Here is a 1,758-nt window from a genome sequence, read left to right as displayed (position 1 = left end):
TAACTTCCAGACCCCGCCACCGCTGACGTCAAGTTCATCGGCAGCTACCTGACTCGGACTCGCTTCAGCACTCTGTGGTCCACGACTCTGAAGACCTGCATCACGCAGCTGGGGCAGAACGCCAAGTGCCAAGGACGCAGGAAGAGAGAAGCCAAAGTCATGAACGAGAACCTCTTGTGAGTATTGCTTTCTTTTCCCACATTCTGCAGTGTGGCTGATAATGACTGATAAAGAGATAGACTTGTGTGTTATATGTAACCAGTGCTGTTAGAAATGTAGATTGAAAAAAATAATAATAAGCAGACACATGACACTGATTACTGGAAGGGACACGGAGTATGATACAAATCTTAATTTTAGGGCCGCTGACACCATGCGTGAGATCCTCCTGGACTCTTCCCATGACGAGAAGGTTGTCAAAGTCGAGCTCCCTGAGAAGACCGACGCGGCCAAGCTGTTCAAGGTGGCGGCAAGCTTCACCACTCTGACCACCACAGCCTACACCGAGAACACCGCCACCACCGTGTCCGTCTCCTTCCACTGCATTGCTCCCAATGGCATCAACTATGAATTCTGTTAGGCATGACTGAGCTCTTGAATGCTGCCCGCTTTACTATGCAGCAATGTTCACAGATATCTTTGGTTCTATTTATTTTTACTCTGAGCTGTTGGTACTGTGAATCTCAAGAGGCAGCTCTCGTCAATGTTGCGCAAAATATGGTCCTTAAACAAGTATAGCTGTAAATAAACATATATTTTTCTCCCTGAAAATCTTGTCACTATCTTTATCATCCGAATGTAGAGTGAAATCAATCCTTTTCTAGGTTCTTCGTCTCTTTCCTAGTCTTTCTGTATCTATCTACATTTCATACACAGACAGGCAAATGCTAACATACAGATGAGTATACACTACACATCTCATTATTTTTAGGAAAACGGTGATAATTCGCTATATCATTAAAATCATTTGATACTAATTAAATTGATGGCACTCCCCTCACTGTATGCAGATTGGGAATGATACCTAAAGGCTCTTGGCTTTTGACTTATTTAATAGTACTACAGCCCTCTCCGCTAGTGGGTTTCAACATCGACTCCTAATGGTCCTCCAGAAAGGATTTCATCACTGGGCTCTAAGATTAGCAGTGACTTTGGCAACCAGAATCTTACTAGATAAACGTATAGCTTTGGCTTTGGCTTTAGCTCTGGCGAGTTTATCCTTACTACCTTCACTTACAATGACGTTGGCGTTGGATGAGTTGAAAAAATATATTAAGTTTTCTGACTACTAACCCTTCATGTGGTGCATTATCAAAAGTTTCTTAGTAGTATTCTAAGAGGATATACGCTAAAGTAACTTGTAATCCACTTGTAATGTATTTATCATACGTTGCAGTTCTCCCTAATCTGCATTCATCCAACACTTCAGTTACATTAGGCTGGCGTGCTGAAACCTCCTATGTTCAAGAAATACCTCACATGTTTTAAGCTTCCCCATGTCTGAGGGAGATCCTTTTATTGGAATTTGCCTTGCCCGGACTAAGAAGTCGAGTGCCTGAGCAAAAGATCACAAGGCCCCATGGATGTGACACTAGGACCTCCATACAGCTTTAAAACCTTGGGGTTGAGTCTCCTGAAGAAAGCCCTAATTTCTGTAAACTTCTGGGGATAAAAAAATATTGCAATGTCCTCTACCACACATAAGAGTTTATCTATCGTGGTGGAATGCGAAGGCGACAAACACTGTAATTTGAAGGT

At 42.6% G+C, this 1,758-nt stretch overlaps 1 protein-coding gene across 1 annotated transcript in view; it reads left to right on the top strand.

The window, feature by feature from the left end:
• Positions 1–771, top strand: part of LOC119590391 — a 2,971-nt gene extending 2,200 nt beyond the window's left edge. Inside the window, exons 2-3 of the mRNA XM_037939060.1 lie at positions 11–176; positions 361–771. Coding sequence (XP_037794988.1) covers positions 11–176; positions 361–580 — 386 coding nt within the window. The 3' untranslated portion in view covers positions 581–771. The remainder of the gene's footprint in view (positions 1–10; positions 177–360) is intronic.
• Positions 772–1,758: the final 987 nt, after the last annotated feature.

This window comes from Penaeus monodon, chromosome 27, assembly GCF_015228065.2.
Source record: "Penaeus monodon isolate SGIC_2016 chromosome 27, NSTDA_Pmon_1, whole genome shotgun sequence".
NCBI classification, from domain to species: Eukaryota; Metazoa; Arthropoda; class Malacostraca; order Decapoda; family Penaeidae; genus Penaeus; species Penaeus monodon.
This window is presented reverse-complemented; position numbering and strand designations above follow the sequence as displayed.